Here is a 14,956-nt window from a genome sequence, read left to right on the forward strand (position 1 = left end):
TCACGCACTGGCTGCATTCCAGGGAGCCGTGACTGGAGGAAAACCACCCCTGCAGGGGTAAGGAGAGGCAGTCTCTGGACGTCCCATGGTGCAAGAACCCACAGGCCCCCTGGCCACTGTCCTCGGTCCTCGGTGCTCTAGGACCTGTGCATGGACGTTTTACAGATGTGCACGCTCCTCCGTGCATTTCGAGGCCAGACTCAGGGCTGCTCAGTACCCTACTCCACCGTCCTTTTTCTCTTCTGTGATTGGAACTTGTTGGGGAACAGCAGGCAGGTCATACCAGGGGTGAGCATCATAGACATCGTACACGTGACAGCATTTGTTTCCGAAGTGTAAGACCAGACCTGTAGCACTCAAAGCCCGCAGTGCAGCTGACGGCAGGACCATGATGAGACAGTGCACGTTTCAGAGCCGCATGTCCCAGCAGTCACCCCTGAAGCCTGGCCCATCACCCACCACTCCTCCCTTGCACGTTCTCGCGTCCGATGACTTGAGACGAACCGTTGGCACAGCCTAGCACACAGCCACGAACTGGCAACTTGAGACCCAGCCAAGCAGAACGCAGGTTTTGAAGAAAGGCCTTTTGTGTTGGTTGGATCTGGGTAGTCGGCTGACTTAGCCATTTAGGACAGAGTTGTCCTCATGTTCAAGTGTCCCAGCAAAGTGGTGTGAGAAGCTGGTGGGCAGCCAGCAAAGGAAGGAGCTCAGGCCTGGCCACATGGCCCGTCCACCCGGGGTCCTCATGTGTCCCCTTATGGCCCGAGAAGCGAGTCATTGAGTCTTTAGGGCCCAGCTCCACCACGACTGGCAGGGGACCGGGGACAAGGGTCTTGCGCTATGCGAGCATTAGATTTTCTCTTGTAAGAGAGCACATCGTCCATGCCTACCATCCTCAGAGTGTCTCGAGGGCCTCTGTGGACACTTCACTGCAGACTGTGCACGCTGGTCTGGGGGTCGCAGAGGTCCTACCAAGGCAGTGTCCTGGAAGACTGGACCCTTCACCCCAGTGTCACCTCACCCACAAAGGGGAGGCTCCTGAAAAACAACTGGGGATCCCTGTCCCGACCCCGCTTGCCCTTCAGGGGCTGCAGTCCATTCAGGCAGGTGACAGAGGGCCACCGACAGGGCTCATGAGCAGCAGGCTTCTCATCCTCCTGGAAGCTGGATGTCCGAGAGCAGGGGCCAGTCTGGATGGGCTCTGGGGAGGGCCTGTGACCCCCCCACATGGCACAGAGGCCAAGGGAGCTCTCGGGGTCTCTTCTGTGAGGCCACTGATCCCATTTGCAAGCGCTCCATACTCGTGACCTGATCATCTCCCCAGGTCCCACCTCCTGATGCCACCACATTGGGCTTAGGATGTCAACCTGTGAATTGAGGAGGCACACACTCGGTGTGTGACAAGGGACTAGCTGTGCAGACCTGAGGCAACATGATCGGGACACACTGAGGTCTCTGAGTCAGAAAGTGGCACCTGTATGTCACAGAAGAGATGTGGTGTGAGCCCCAGGGCGGGGCACCAGCGACCCGGCCACGTGTCCGTCCAGCACCTCGTGGGGCCGTCACACGCCACCCCGCACACACTTGGATATGTCAGAGCTGCCGCCGTGCCTTTGGGTTGGTGAGGATATGCTGCGCCTGCTGTTCCCCTGGGAAGATGCTGGTCCTGGGTCCGAGGCAAGGTCTGGCTCCTGCCCTGCCTTCACGGACACACAGCAGGCTGAGCCCTCTTACCTGTGTCTCCTGGCTCGTGTTCACGTGGGGAGTTCTTTTCAGAGGTGTCAGAGCACCCTGCCTACCCATCACCTCAAGACCTGGCTGGCACCTGGCTGTTTGCACATATCTGTCCTGTGCAGGCAGAGCCAGCAAGAGGCCACAGCTGTGGCTCCCCAGGTCCTTGCCAGACAGGTCAAAGGACGGGGTCCTGATGTGATAGCATTGGTGGCCTTTTCAGAAGAGGAACAGAGAGATCTGTCTTTCCACACTCGTGCACCAAGGAAAGACCCCGTGGGGTGTCAGTCTGCAAGCCAGGAAGAGGGCTCCCACCAGAGCTGACCCTGCCGGCACCCCGAGCTCAGACCTCCAGGCTCAGCTGTCTGCCCGGGGTGCTCTGCTGCGGCACCCCGAGCAGACCAAGATGGGCTGGCAGCGAATCCAGGCGTTGCCTCCCTCCTCCTGAAATTCCCCCACCTACAGTTTGCAGGTGCCCAGGTCTCATCCAGCCCTGAAGCCCCCTAAGGCAGGCGTAACCTCTCGCTCCCGTGGGGTCCCCTAGTACCTTGTCCCTCCCTGTCTGGTGACTGAGGCTCCTGTGATACCTGTCCTGTAGCTGTACCTCTTCTCCCTGAGAGCAAAAGCATGGCCTGTCTGTGTTCCTGCAGCACTTGGCACCAGAGACTCAGGAACTGCTGACCCTAGAGCTCTGCTGGCCACTCAGTGCACCGAGGTCCCCCTCACTGGCTAGAGCAGAGACTGGAGCCTGAATTCCTGTGGGTGGCCAGGGGTCAGTAGGTGAAAGGGTGGCTTGTCCACTTGTCTACTCCGCATCCCTTTCCTTTTTAACCAGATGCGTTTTTCATGCCAGCGATCACCCTCCCGGCCCTTTGCAGCAGGCAGTGGCACACACCACTCTCCTCCTAATGCTCCCTCTTCCCAGGACTGTTGATAGTTCCCAGACGGGGCCTCTCTCCCTCCGCCATGCTACTAAAGAAGGACGTGGTGAGGACCAGGGCATCGGGTGAGAGGTGCCCTCCTGCAGTGACACACATGGTCCCTGGCCTCTGCTTAGGAGACCACAGGACGGCCCATGCCACCCATGGTCCTGTCCCCAGAGAACCAAGATTCGACCCCAGAAGGCCTGTAAGTGCTCTCATGTGTTCTGAGGCAACAAATAGTTCCTACACGCTTTGTCTTAAATTCAAACATAGGAGTCTGATTTTCAGTGAGAGAATTTATTTAAAGGCCCAGCACCCTCGGTCACGTTCTTTCTTTATTTGGGTACTGGAAACACAGGTGTGTTCACTTTGTTCGCCTAAGGGGTGTGTGTGTTGTGCGACAGTGACAAGTTTGCTTTGTAAGAAATTCTCCGCCTTCAGACTCAGAGTAATGAAGTAATTGGCCCACGGTCACACAATCAACTGGTGACGGAGGGACAGCAGGAAGCCAGACCTCCCAGGCTTCACTTAGTACCAATTCTGGAATCACAGCAGAGACCAAGTGGAAAGTTCAGGTTGAGTCTCTTTTGATCTGAATGTTGCTGGAGATGCCTTTTGTCTCCTCAGAGCCCTGCTCCACCCTGCAAGTGGGCATCACCTGAGTGGCAGCTTGTCTGTGTGCCCCCTACCTGCCCCTGTCCACTGCCTCCCTCACGGCCAGGCCCCTCCCTGCCTTGGCACAGTGCTCTGGACGGGCTCCGTGGGTTGCTGCTGGCCCATGTTCCCTGAAGCCGGGGCGGGTGGCCCGGGCAGGCTGCCCACCTTTCCGCACATAGCTGACAGGCCAGCGGCTACTGATTTTCTTATGGCCACACCGGGAAGGCATACGGAAAGAAACACTGAGTTGTGAATCTGAAATTTCCCTGAAGTGTGTACGTTCCTTTCCTTCGGGGGACTGTCATGTGTCATGGTGACTCTTGAGTCGTCCAAGGTCACATTTGACCAGCTAAAAAACCTGGGGGTGAGTGACCGGATGAAATAAAACCGAGTCCATACCACAGGCTGTTGGCGTCCCAGCCTATCTCCCTGTCCCTAGGGGAGGTGCTTAGCCTAATGCAGCCAATGGTTCAGCTATGCTTGTGACATCCAGCTGTCACCCCTGTACCGCCAGCCCACCTAAGTCACCTAGCAGTGGTCTCGTCCGCTGAGTGTCAATGCTCCAGCATGGCCCCTTCCTGGACCTCCTAACCCTGTCTCCCCACAGTGTCTGAAATGTGGCTGCAAGGGCAGTGCCCACTACATGTCCCACTCTGGCTCGTGTCGGACAGGATGGGTGGCTCTCACCACCCCGTGGCTGGACCCCTCACCTGTAAGCAGCTGGTCTGCCATAGGCGGTCCTGTGGGTATAACTCCTTACCCCAAGGTAACCAAACTGCCCACATCTATGAGTGTCTTCTACTGTCCAGGGACTTAGATGTCCTGGCCACTGGCATCGGATGGGCATCGGACAGCCAGCTCTGTTCCTGGCGGGGACAGGCCCCTTAGGGCTCTGCTTCACCCCACTGAGGCTCAGCAGTCCTGGGGAGAACGGTCCTCCAGCTGAACTCTCCTGTTCCGTGCGCGTTCACCAAGACCCTGGGTGTCATCTCTGAGTTCACACTGTGCCTCTGCCAGCCAGACTGGCCACCCCAATACCTTCCCAGTGAGTGACTCCTGGTAAGAGCATTTTATCAGTGACTTTCCGAAGAAAAAACTGGTTCTTCATTTTTGTCCAACGGGGTAAAAAGAGACTTCTAGTAATGGCATCATTATGAATTCTAAGCAGTGAGCATTTGGCTGTGCTACAAAATTTGTAGCTAATAATTAAAATATTTAAGTAAATGCTTGATCACTAAGCTAGATGATAGGGCACCTTTTCAGCCAGTGTCAGAGATGGCAGCACAGCCTTGTGCTGCCTGGTCACACGGCAAGTCTTTAAAATTCCTCCTGGATTTGAAGGTATTAGGAAGTCCCTATCAACATTCTCTGAAGGTTTTGATGTCATTTTAGCTATTGAACTAAAATATGTGAACTATTGCTTTGTTGATTTTGTCTTAAAACCAAACTGCATTATCATTCATCTGAGAGTGTGTTCTTCAAGTATTGTTGAAAGTACTTTGAAAACTTGTAAATCCCTGTGATTTATGTCTCCTGCCTTGCTGTTCACTCTTCTCCTCTGGTTTTCATTTGAATGCAGCCCTGTCTGGGTGTGTACCTGTAAAATGTGTTTTTCCGAGTACCATTTACAGTCCGACCTTAGATTTCACTGTGTCCCAGCCCTTCTGGGAGCTTCCCCCGGTACCAGGCAGTGGGCTTTGGGTCACCCAGCTCTTCCCCGTAGGAACTGTCTCGTCAAGGCTACTTGACACAGACCTGAGGGTCACATTTCCTAGTTTATCTGTCGGCCTAGGGAGAAAATTGGGAGGGCCTCCCTGCAGCCCATTAGCTGCACTCCCCGTTCCTGCAAAGGCACAGCTGTGAACCTGACCGCTCCAAGACAGCGGTCTCGTTTATGTAAACAGCTCTGCTTTTAGGCCCTGTGGCCCTGATGGAAACACAGATAAGGAGTGTGGGCCAGAGGCAGGGTCTCCGGGGCCCTGCTGAGCCTGCCCAGTCCCCCCTTTCTTTCCAAACCATCCCGTCCTGTGCTGTGAGCAAGGGTGGGGAAGGATGCGGTGGGTGGGCCGCAGGAAACGGTGCTTTCTGTGGGGGCTCTGGCAGCTTTTCAGGCCTGGCTGCTCTGCTTTCAGCGGAGGGGAGCTGGGTGCTGTGCTCAAGCAGGGCGTGTCCTGAGAGCCTTTCCTGGGTGTCCTCGCTGCAGGGAGCTCTACCTTCCTTGTGGAGTCCAATAACTTAAATGGCTGCTCAGCTTTGGAGCGTTTCCTCAGTTAGGAAATGAGAGGTCTTCAGTTCTGCTCCTTCCAGACGTCACTGAGGTGAAGCTCAGGGAAGGGTTAGGAGTCGGTTGCTCCTAAGCTCCTTCGCCATGTCCTCCATGGTTCTTACTGACCCTCTTGGTGGAGGAGAGGGGGCAGGGGCAGGGCAGGCCTTTTTGGCAGGTGACCCGAGCTGCTTCCTGTTTCAGGTCGTCGTCCAGTCCGGCCGCCACCCCACGGTGCTACAGAAGCTGTGCCAGCTGCCCTTCCGGTATTTCAGTGACCCTCGGCTGATCAGAGTGCTGTTCCCTTCACTTATCGCTGCATGTTACAACAACCGTCAGAACAAGACCGCCCTGGAGCAGGAGATGGCCTGTGCGCTGCTCGCCACATTCATCCAGGTACCTGCACCGCTGGCTCTGTGCGAGTGAAAGCTGTCGGCTCTGGCCACCCACACTACCTGTTAACACCTTCACAGGTTTCTGTGCTGGGAAATTAATTTCTCAATTATCTGGACAGTAAGACTGGAACTGAATGTTGTATAATTTCTACCTGGAGGATTTCAAGGAAAGGATCTTTTTCCAGTTCATGAAATAGTAAACCCGCACTCAGGAAATGTTTTTAGAAGCTTGCCAGACTTCATAAGGGTCTAACTGTTCCATCCATCTTACGTTTAGTCTAGCTCTAAGGAATAGATAATGATTGCTGAAGAAGGATCAATTAAAACTTCAGTTTATTTATGAATGTTTAAATAAGTATTCTTTGTATATGTATACACACATCTGTGTGTGTATAATGAAAACCTGTTATATTGCGTTTATAGAAATGTAAAACTTTTAAGTGTGGCCTTTCGTGTGTCTGCTCAGCTAAAGTCTGTAGGACTGGAGTCGGAATTGGCGCTGTAGCGAAGCAGGGCGTATTTCCTCATCTAAACTAGCTTGGCCTACAGGCAGTGGAAAAATCAAGCTGGCTGTTCTTTAATATTTGCTAATAGCTGATCCCGTGATTTTTTCCCCCTGTCATTGTAGATTGTTATGTGCTGAAAATCTCCCAATTTCTTCCAGCTGTCCCACCCATAAAGCCAGTAAGGTTTTGCTCCCTGGCGCACACGTGCCTAGTGGGCAATCAGGTAGTGACAAACCAGAAAGGAGAGCCCCTACCCCCGTGCTGTCCTGTATCCTGCTGGATATGCAGATGTACCTATTGAAACGGTGTGCTGGAGCCCCGCTGGTGGGACAGTAGAGTCCCCACACCTTCCTCACCCTGGAAACAATTAGGGTTTACATTTATTAAACTGTCCTCTATTAGATGATCAACTTACAAACTCAAGTACACCGATTATATTTTAGAAATGTTTTATTTTCAGCAGAGTTGTTTTGTTTGAGCCTCAGTTCCATTTTGTGAAGATTTTTTCAAAGTTAGTGAGTTCTACAGGTAGGGTATGAATTTTCATAAAACGTCTTAGGATTAAAGTAAAAACTTAGTCATATAACCATCCTATCAACATTTAGGGTTCTTCATATATTCTTAGAGCTCTAGGATTAAATTAAATTAAATTAAAAATACATTATAGAGAATTTTAAGGCTGATCTCAAGTTGGATCATTCACTCTCATTCGACAAGTGTCGGGAGTGGCTTTGTGTGCTGGACGCTGCTGCGGGCACCGGCCTGCAGCCGCAAATGCACCAGATAAAACTTCTGCCTCCATAGGTCTTTTGTTAATGCCGGGGACTCAGACAGAAACAAGTCACACAAACAGCATGTTGGCTGCTGCTGAGTGCAGTGAGAAACGCGGGGCGGGAAGCACTGCCAGGGAGGTGCTGTGCAGGGTTACTCGCATGAGCCGGGCTCCACCGAGACGCTGCGTGGGCAGAGAGCAGGTGTGCACCTGTACCGACCGAGTCCCTTACATTTTCAGCTGCTTGGGAAACAGTTTATGAAAATACAAATGGTACCGGAATCTAAAGTGGGTCATACATGGTACTTGTTTTCATCTGGTATCATCTGAAAGTACTTTTAAATCTACTCTGTTCTGTTACATTCAGCACACATTTCACTGTAAGTGAGTGCAAGTTTAACATACATTCATCATACATTTTAACACAAATCATGTAAATGCTTCAGAAATTTCTTACAGTGCTTATTTGAGCTAGAATGTTAGACGTTAGTGAAGTTAAATCAGGTTTTTTTCCTATAAATAATTGTACTCAAGGGAATGAATATACATTGGATTGTAGTTTATGAACTGGCTCTTCAACGTCCCCATGTGTTAGGTTATTAACAGTCACTAGAAAATGATATTAAAAATAGGAGCTTGTAGTTTCTGAAAATTACATATTATATACTACATTTTTCATTTTCCATCTAAAAGCAAAATTACCGGACTTGATTAAACTGTAGAATACATAAGCACTTTTAGAGTTGGGATTTTAAAAAATGTTAGAAATCAGTCAATATTTTAAGACACTAAATTTGACTCAAGTTTTTAGTTTGTTAGATGAAGAAAGTTGTAGCCAAACGGAAGTCATCACTGTTTGATGTGAATTTATGAGAACCTGTACTCCATAACGTCTGTTCCTTCAGCTTTTATATTTGGGCTCCAAAGTATTTGTGAAGAAATAGTTGTCTCAGAATTCAGTAGCATTTTTAAAGTTGCCCTCAGTGAAATTCTCTGTTCATAGCATTGGCATAAACACACTTTTCTGGTCTCACACAGGATTTTGCACAGAATCCAGCTCAGGCAGATAACCAGTCTTATCAGCCCAAAGGTATGTCTCTATTGAAATTAAATGTCATGTGTTTGTTAACTGAACAGACATGTTTCTCACTCCTTCCATTGGAACTGTTAGAGAAATCAACTTACTACATCACCTAAAATATTTGCAATTCAGATACCAAGTATATTTCAGTGAGTAAAGTGAGTAAAGAAATTGATTTGTCACATCAAGCTTGAGTGTGTCAGAATATGCGGAGAAATCTATGCAAGTAAAAGCACAAAACGTCTTTGTGTAATTTATACTTGCCTCACGTAAGATATAATAAATGGTTAATCGTTGCTAAATTTATTTAGTAATACAGGAGACAATCAGATAATTAGCATGGACCTACAGGACTGTCACAAATGTGAAACCACATAGGTTTGGTTTCCTATTCGTGTTCAGAATGAAATTATCAATGATAGGAGCACATATTTATCTCCCCCCAAAATTCTAGTACTTGAAATTTTTTTATTGAAATAAGGAATGTAAAATTGTTAGAGAAAATGTAAAATTAAGAAAAAGCTATCAGATCACAAGTTTTTTTTCCTGTAGTGTGCCTGCTGAGGTGTTTCCTGTGATCCGAGAGGAAGCTGTAGAATTTTAAAGAGCATTTTTCCTGTTTACAATATTCTGCCACCCAGACATACCAGTTCCTCTCTGTCATGAGAGCACCTCTGACTGAGACCCTGACCCAGATTTTCCCCAATTCTTACACTAGTTTGAAAGTCTTTAAAGTGGCCCATCAGAGACACCTTCCCAGCAGGACCCTCTTGGACACCCACCAGCAGCCCTTACTTCGTGGTGGTGGTGGTGGTGGTGGTGGTGGTGGGGTGGGGGGTCCCCTTGAGCTCAAGCGCGTGCACACACACCACACACAAAGTTATCTATAGTGGGCAGGTGTTGAAAAGTACGGCGAAGAGACTACAACTAAAGCTGTAACAATATCATGAAAAAAATGTCATGTTTTATTGACTCAGAAACTCTGAGAAGTAAACAGAAAGCTATGCCCCTTTTTAGATATCCAAGTCAACATCAGAGTCAGTGCCTTTTGTCTAAGCCAGAATCAGTGTGCAAGTTCAGTTCTGCCCCGACTCGGGCAGACTTTAAAAAAAAATCTTGGAGGCTACTCGGGAGAAATCAGCGTAATTTCTTACTTTTTCTTACAAAAAAAAAAAACACTTCTAAAAATTTTTACTATCTGGAAAATACCTAGAAAAGTCTTTTAATGTGTTATTTTTAGGTGTACAGCCATTTCTTCGCCAGTCAGCAGTAGACATTTCTTTTTCCTCCTCCTCCAGCTCCTGACTGAGGATGAGTCAGCACGTGCTGTGTGCTGCATAGGGCAGCAGGGTCCCTGGGGCTGCCTGTCCCCCATTCTCCGCCGGGTGGGTTAGGCCTGTGGGAGTCTCACCCTTTCTCTCTCTCCCCAGGAACCGTTGTCTCCGAGTCCCAGGCCTTCCCCGATTTACAGTTAGCTCACTGCACAGAGCAGCCACTGGGGAACCCATCTCTGCCTTGCTCAGTCCTCACTGTATTTGGTGACAGCTCAAAATATGCTACTTGATTTTGAAAGAATGATGACACCTCACTAAGTGGCCAGTTTGCACCTTGCCACCTGTTCCCCTTTCGCTTAGGTTAAGTCCCCATGTCCCCATTATACGTTTCCAGACGTTTTTCGGGCTCACTGGCCCAGAAAGCTCTAAGAGTAAGCAGCTCCTGGCAGCACCTCACACCTACTGCCCAGGACCAGCTGTGGTTTGCAAATTCCCACCGTGACTGGTGACTGACTACCCAGCTGTGACACTGTGGCTCTGCTAACATCAGTGGTCAGGAAAGCCCCTGATGGGTCCCTGCTTTGTTAGACAGGTGACCGGATGCCAGGTTGAGCATTTTTAGTGATAGTTAAAGTAAAATTGTGTTTGAAACTAAATAGACTATGTCAAGTTGACATACAGATTTACACTTCAAGGGTAACTTAAGGATAGAACATATGGCTGTCATTTTGTTTTGTTCACCATACTTATTTTCGACTATTTTCTTACTCTGGAATCCAAAAGAAAATTTTTTCATAATGTTTTACATAGAGGTTAATGTCTGAATATGTTAGAAGCACAAAACACATTGTGATTAAAATATATTGTATATTTTATACTATTAATCAATTACCTTGTTTATATGAACTTATGGTTTGTTTGAAGTGTATGTCTCCATTTTGTACTCAGATAGCAAAATAATTTTAATTTCTTAAACTTTGAAGAATTTAACTCTTTTTAATTTAATTCTTTTCTTTTTTTCCTCTCAGGAAAATGCCTCAGCTCTCAAGACTATCTTGAGCTGGCTAACAGATTTCCTCAGCAGGCCTGGGAAGACGCTCGACAGTTTTTCTTAAAAAAAGAAAAATAATAAATGTTTCGGTTCTACATCTGAGTACCCTTATTAATATTTTAAATTGTTAAAACCCTCTAGCTGTTCCTGAAGAAAGTCCTTTTCACATGTTTGCACTCTCCCCTGTATTGTAGACACAGTTAATCCTTTGCACTATTTATACTGACTGTCCATACTGTAATGTTCTGAGTTTATTTCATTTATGCATAATATTTTGGAGTTTGATATAGCTTCCATCCGATAATATGTACTCTGCGTTTGCAATATAGGTGATAGACAAAATTAGCAAGTCTGTTTTGTTCTTGTAATAAAATAACTTATTCTGTTTGCAGTGGTGACTTTTCTTGTTAAGGCTATACAAATCTGAAAGAAAAGTGCCAGCTGCAGCTCTGGAAACATCTTAAAGACCTGCTGAAATTTTCCCTCTGTGAGTTTGGGAGTAGAGATATTTAGGACACTGGTCCATTCCAGTTACATGCGTGTTTTCTGCCACTGGCCATGAATTCAGAGCAGTGTCTTAGTGGGTCTGCCAGCCTAAACTGCGCCGCACTCGGAGCCTCCCCGACTGCCCAACCCACGTCGCTCTCCGGAAGAAAACCCAACCAGAAAAGATGAGCCACAGTGAATGACCGCACAGGAGCTCTTGGAAGGCGTGCGACCTGAAGCCATGCCGCTCCATGCAGCCTGAGCCCGAGCCGCTTCTGCACCTGAAGCGGGCGGCACGGAGCGGGCGTGAGTGGCAGCAGCCGCCACTTGTGCGGGTGTGGACGGACATCACCGAGGACAGAGATCCGCTTGGGAAAAAGGTCTGAATACTGTCTGATTCAAGACGTGGGAGGGACTCCGGAAAACGTTTCTTCGGTGTTTGCATCAAACCCACCTGCTGAGTTCGGGACCGAGCCCAAAGCGGCTACTGCCGTTTACAGCTTCGCAAGTGGGGAGGGAGAATGTGCAGGTCCGATTTCACGACAGGCCACCTCATCCCGAGCCGGGACCCTGGGCTCCGCGCTCGTCTGCACCGCAGTCGGCTCGGGCGGACCTGGACCCGGACCGAGGGGCGCACAGACCCACACCCCCCACCCCACGACGGAGCGGGTCCCTTCGCCGAGAGGAAAAGTCAGCAATTTATGAGGCTCGCTGCAGGACGCCTCAGATATACTGCGTTTCTTGCCTGTTCCGCAGCCGGAAGTCACCGACACACTGTGACCACCTCCCAGGAGCAAGTAAACTTGTAATCTGACCGTTTCTGCCCCAGTCTGGGCGGACCGGTCCGGTCCCCGGTCCCGGATGGGGCCAAGCCGCCAGGCCCGGGCAGGCCTCCCGCCAGGCGGCGGGGTGCGCCGTGACCTCCGTCCGACCTCCCCTCCCACCGCCGGTCATTTCTTGCAGAGCTCCCTGCCCGCTTTCTAAATCCTGGGGTCTCAGTAATCCGGAAGGGGTTTCTCACCACCCCGTTCTTCCACTGCCCTCTCCCTGCTCCCACCAGACGGGGGGGGGGGGGGGGGGGGGGTCTCCTGCCTTCTGTACCCAAACCACCCCCTTCAATAGTCTGTCTCCCGACCTTCTCAACCGGAGGCGCCCCTCACCCGAAACCGCACTCACCTGGCACTCCTGCGTTTCTGGCACATTGCTGCAAGCGCTCCAAACTTGCTTTTTAAATCGAGCCACTCCCCACCCAAATCTGGACCCCAATGGAGTATTTCCTGAGCCCTTTTCTTTCCTGTTACTACTCGGCCTGGCTCCACGTATCTGCGTCCCCGTGCACAGCCTCTCTCAACAAGGTGCTAGTCTGATACTGTGACACAATCATTCTTGCATTGACTCCCTGTATCTTGAAGAAAGTTTACCTTTACATCAATCAGACCCATATGTAAAAGCCTCTAATCTTCCCTACATCAGCTTAATAAAGTGAATTTCCTGCTTTTATCGCGAGTCCACCGGGAACTTCTCTGCAGATAGTTTATTATTCATTGTTTCCTCTTTCCAGCGCGCTGCTGTTCGGCTCACTCTCTCGCTCTCTTTGGAGAACACTCATTTGTGTGGAAAACACAGCCAGCTAAATGTGGGGCAACTTGCACCCTCCCCCAAAGCAGCAGTCGCAGAATCTCACGTTTTCTTGAGAACAATTTTAGACAGTGTCTCACTTAAACCCGGTACTTGCAGCGGTGCCACAACTGAGTTTTAAGCTAGTCCATCTTCAAAACTGAAAGGCTGATTCCTGTCCCACAGCCCATTAAATAGTAAACTTTGTTGGGAATGCTGGCACAGGGGCTCCGAATTTTCCAGAATTATGCAGCCTTTCAATATGTATTAAATTTTGTGGTGTAATAGCCATAAGCCTTTCCAGCCTCAATTTCATAGCGCTATGCAAATTATTAGATAAATCTGAGACTATCTTATTCTAAAGTGAATCCAGTTAAATAAGTCCCATTTTCCACACATGGACCGTTACTGAACTGACTTTTTAACTACACAATTGGGCATCGCACTTGAAAAGTTCAGTCAACATACAACACTTGAAATTGTTACCGGTAACTCAGTTTACAATAAAATCCTTACTATAGTACAGATGTTTAAAGGTGACCTGGGAACCACTAAGACATATCTATTAATGTAACCAACCATAGAGCTGACACCTCACCAGGAACCACTGTAATAAAGCTTCAAAGTCAAACCCTTTCCCTGGAAAACGTCATGGAAAAGGACGTGTCCCTTTGGGCAGTTCGCAACAAACGGCAGGAGAAAAGCCTATGCTGCTGTATACAGTACTACAGATAGGTGCAGGCAGGCATTGCGGTACACCTTCACTGCTTTTATCTGGGTAACTTCCAAGATTCAAAAACAGACATGCTCCCCTAAATATCAAAAAGAGGAATTAGGTTTTTGAGCTATGGATGACTGTAACTAGATAGCTGTTTCCATTCATAGCATTAAAACACTGCAGCCTGTCAAAAGCAAAAAAAAAAAAAATCGGAGCTAATTAACCACCATTAATGAAATTCTTTATTCAAGGACCTATTGTTTCCTTTTGAAAGTGACAAAACCCAATAGTCTAGGTAATTCAGAAGTTTTCGAAAGTAAGATTTTTTGCAAGTTTAGCCCCCTATCCAATGGCCAGTCAAAAGGTAAAAGGAAAGAACTATATTTCTGTTCGGGAGGGAATGGTCTAAGTTAAGAGAACGAAACCTCCAAGAGCCTAACCCTGATTATTAAAACCGTTTCTGGGTTATTGGGAGGAAAAGCTGGTCCTCATTAACCCTACATATATCTCTTCCCTTATCTCTAAGTTTACAGCGCCATTTCCTAAATCCCGAAGAAGGGAATATTGTTTAATTTTTGTGCTAGCATCACCTTGACTCTCAGGATGCAAGTTAATAAATGTGGCCTGATTGCCCCACCTCCCATTTTCTTTCAGTGAGTGCCCGCCGGCGTCTTCCAGCCTTCCCCCTCTCTCGGGGTGCCGAAATCCTGCCATCAGCTCTGTCGGAAAACCTGCAGTGGCTGTGGCCACCCAAGCAGCCTACGCATTTTAACAGAAGGCACCTACTCCTCTGTCCCGCGATCACAGATCCCCGGCAGACGCCTTGTTCGTCTCCAGACTGCCTGAGCTAAAAGAGCAACTACCTCGGGGCGTTGCTGCCTTTCCAAACAAATCCTGGGCAAAGCGGGATATACGTGTGACTCGTTTAACGCGAGGGACACGGAAAACGGAAACCAGAAATTTCTTCCAGAGCAGCGGGGTGACAGGTACGCCGGCGGCCCACCGAGCGAGGCTGCGAAAGGGTTAAATGTTTGCGAAGGGTAAAACTTGAGCCTGCGTTTTGTGTGCTTGCCCGGGGCTGCTGGAGATTCGGTATCTCGCTTATTTCCTCCGATCTCTAAAGCCAGTTTTCAAGAAAACAAGTGGCAGGGTTTGAAATGTCACACCGAGTGACCTGGGCCATCCCCGCCCCTGCATTCGGGTCTGGAAAGAAAATAAACCAAGGACACGCCAGACTGGTTCTGGGTGGACCCGCGGTCCTAGTGGGGCCCTGTGGCTCCTGCGGTGTATCGCTTGCAGGTGATGCCGGCGCAGATAAGGGGCCGCCGCCCGCCTCTCCTCCGTCTAGACGGGAATTAATAACCGGCGAGACCCGCGGGGCAACGCGGAGGACGCGCCCCGTCCACCCGGCCCCGGGGGCCTCGCTGCGGCGGCGCAGGGCCGTGCAGGCGGCGCGCTCAGGCCTCCAGACCCGACGGGAGG

The 14,956-nt window shown here is 49.4% G+C and overlaps 1 protein-coding gene across 1 annotated transcript in view; it reads left to right on the forward strand.

Annotated features, from left to right (window-relative positions):
- Positions 1-11,051, forward strand: part of SCAPER (S-phase cyclin A associated protein in the ER) — a 233,864-nt gene extending 222,813 nt beyond the window's left edge. Inside the window, exons 30-32 of the mRNA XM_019640002.1 lie at positions 5,779-5,970; positions 8,286-8,337; positions 10,631-11,051. Coding sequence (XP_019495547.1) covers positions 5,779-5,970; positions 8,286-8,337; positions 10,631-10,731 — 345 coding nt within the window. The 3' untranslated portion in view covers positions 10,732-11,051. The remainder of the gene's footprint in view (positions 1-5,778; positions 5,971-8,285; positions 8,338-10,630) is intronic.
- The last annotated feature ends 3,905 nt before the right edge of the window (positions 11,052-14,956 follow it).

The sequence above is a fragment of the Hipposideros armiger genome, unplaced genomic scaffold (genome assembly GCF_001890085.2).
Source record: "Hipposideros armiger isolate ML-2016 unplaced genomic scaffold, ASM189008v1 scaffold_48, whole genome shotgun sequence".
Taxonomy (NCBI): Eukaryota; Metazoa; Chordata; class Mammalia; order Chiroptera; family Hipposideridae; genus Hipposideros; species Hipposideros armiger.